The 1,905-nt window shown below is 30.6% G+C and overlaps 1 protein-coding gene across 4 annotated transcripts in view; it reads right to left on the bottom strand.

Moving 5' to 3' along the window:
- Positions 1-1,905, bottom strand: part of TFPI (tissue factor pathway inhibitor (lipoprotein-associated coagulation inhibitor)) — a 108,258-nt gene that overhangs the window by 18,074 nt on the left and 88,279 nt on the right. For all 4 annotated transcript variants that reach the window (XM_011936484.1, XM_011936487.1, XM_011936486.1 and 1 more), the window contains exons 5-6: positions 1,180-1,356; positions 495-587 (exon numbers count right to left, since the gene is read on the bottom strand). In XM_011936484.1, the coding sequence (XP_011791874.1) occupies positions 495-587; positions 1,180-1,356 (270 nt within the window). The remainder of the gene's footprint in view (positions 1-494; positions 588-1,179; positions 1,357-1,905) is intronic.

The following is a 1,905-nucleotide window of genomic DNA, read 5'->3' as shown; positions in this document are numbered from 1 at the left end:
CTGAAGAATTCAAAAGAAAATTCCCTCCAGAGTGACATAAACATTTAGGCATGGTTATTCAATCCATTTCTAATCTGTCCTCTGAGTAACACCAGAGACCTTGCCTAGTGCTATATTGACTTTAAAAGCACTTTAGACTGCCTTTGATGCACTGCTGTGCCAGTAAAATGATTTACCATCTTACACCGAGGCTGATAATTCCTAGTGTTTTACAAAATAAATTTGGCATAGAGCTAAATATCATATGAAAGTTTTTCATGTGATACATAATCAAAAGCTTACTTCAAAGCATATTTTAAAATAGATTAGGAAAATTGTTGCTCTTATGAGATTAAATCTCTGGAACAATTTGAATCTCAGTATTTCAACAAACACATTATTAAGCAACAACACAGGTATTCGTATATTTAAAGACATACTTCTAATACACAATCCACTTCATTGGTACCGGGATAATAGTTTCCTGGAAGCAATAAAATCCACAAGATTCTTACCAAAAAAGCTGGGAACCTTGGTTGATTGTGGAGTCTGGGAGTTATTCACAGCGCTGAGCTGGGTTCCATAATCATCCACCTGGAAACCATTCACTGGAAAAAAATACAGCCAATTAAAATAGATAAACATTGTCACAATCTCATATTTGGACTCATGAAGCATACAACAGTTAATAAAGCAGACTTCTGGCAATTTCATTCACATTGCTATGTTAAATTAGCAAACAGTGAATCTTTAAATATATTGTAAGGTAATACTTTCATGAGTAACTGTAGTTCTTGGTCAAAAAAGCATGACAGTTAATGTTTAAGTCATCCCTTTAATCAATGTTACAGGCAGATAAAACTAATTGATTTTAGGTGGTAGTTTTCATTAACTGTTTGCTCTCATATTTGTATAAATGTGAAAGATTTCAACAATTCTATTGCGCCAAAATTGTACTGCAGTATTCTCAGGAAGAAAAATTAAATAATGCAACATAAAAAGAATTAAATCTATGAAAATAATTTCTTAATTTTCTATGCTTTTTAAACAACTATAGTCACAAATCTCACATTTAATGAATACATATCTTCATTTGCATGGCTAAAACAAAATCTGAGTAAGCTTGAATATCATCTGAGATGCCTTAGTTTTAAAAGAATGCCTATAAGTGTACTAAAATGAAATGAGAAATAAACTTACAACCATCTTCACAGGTGTTCTTGCATTCTTCCAGTGTCTCAAAATTGTTCATATTGCCCAGGCATCCACCATACTTGAAACGTTCGCACTGTTTTGACTGATTGTTGTAAAAATACCTGGTAATATAACCTCGACATATTCCAGGATCTTCTTCCAAAAAGCAGAAATCTGGCTTTTCTAGAAATTATAAAAATGTCAGAAGGCAATATTCTTTTGTGTAAATAAATTACTGATTTTAATAAAATTTATAAATAACTGGCTAAGTTATTTAAGGAGTAAGCATAAAAATTAAAAAGTAAAAATCTAACTTTATCCACAGCTATACACTATTAAAATTATCTATCATTATTTTGGGAATGGCATTTCAAATTCTAAATTTCTCATTGTAAATTAATAGGGAGTTAACTATCATTTTTTTTTACGAATTTAAGGAATAAAATATTATTTTACCATGTACCACTCTTGCTTTGAAATTACAAAACTTTATGGCAAAAATGTGGTTTAATTATTTTTAATATGTTTATGTGTATTAACATTTAGGAAAGGTCTATGAACATTTCAAGTTATTGAGGGTGGCTTCTCAGGAAAAGCAGTTCAGTGTGTTGCTTAACAAAGCTACACGTTGTGCACATGTACCCTAGAACATAAAGTACAATTTAAAAAGAAAAAAGAATGGTTTAAATTCTTAAAAATTGAAAAAGAAGATTTGAGGGGATGAAGTTTTCA

This window comes from Colobus angolensis, unplaced genomic scaffold, assembly GCF_000951035.1.
Source record: "Colobus angolensis palliatus isolate OR3802 unplaced genomic scaffold, Cang.pa_1.0 Scaffold153, whole genome shotgun sequence".
NCBI classification, from domain to species: domain Eukaryota; kingdom Metazoa; phylum Chordata; class Mammalia; order Primates; family Cercopithecidae; genus Colobus; species Colobus angolensis.
The sequence above is the reverse complement of the archived record's forward strand: the minus strand, read 5'-3'. Positions and strand labels throughout refer to the sequence as shown.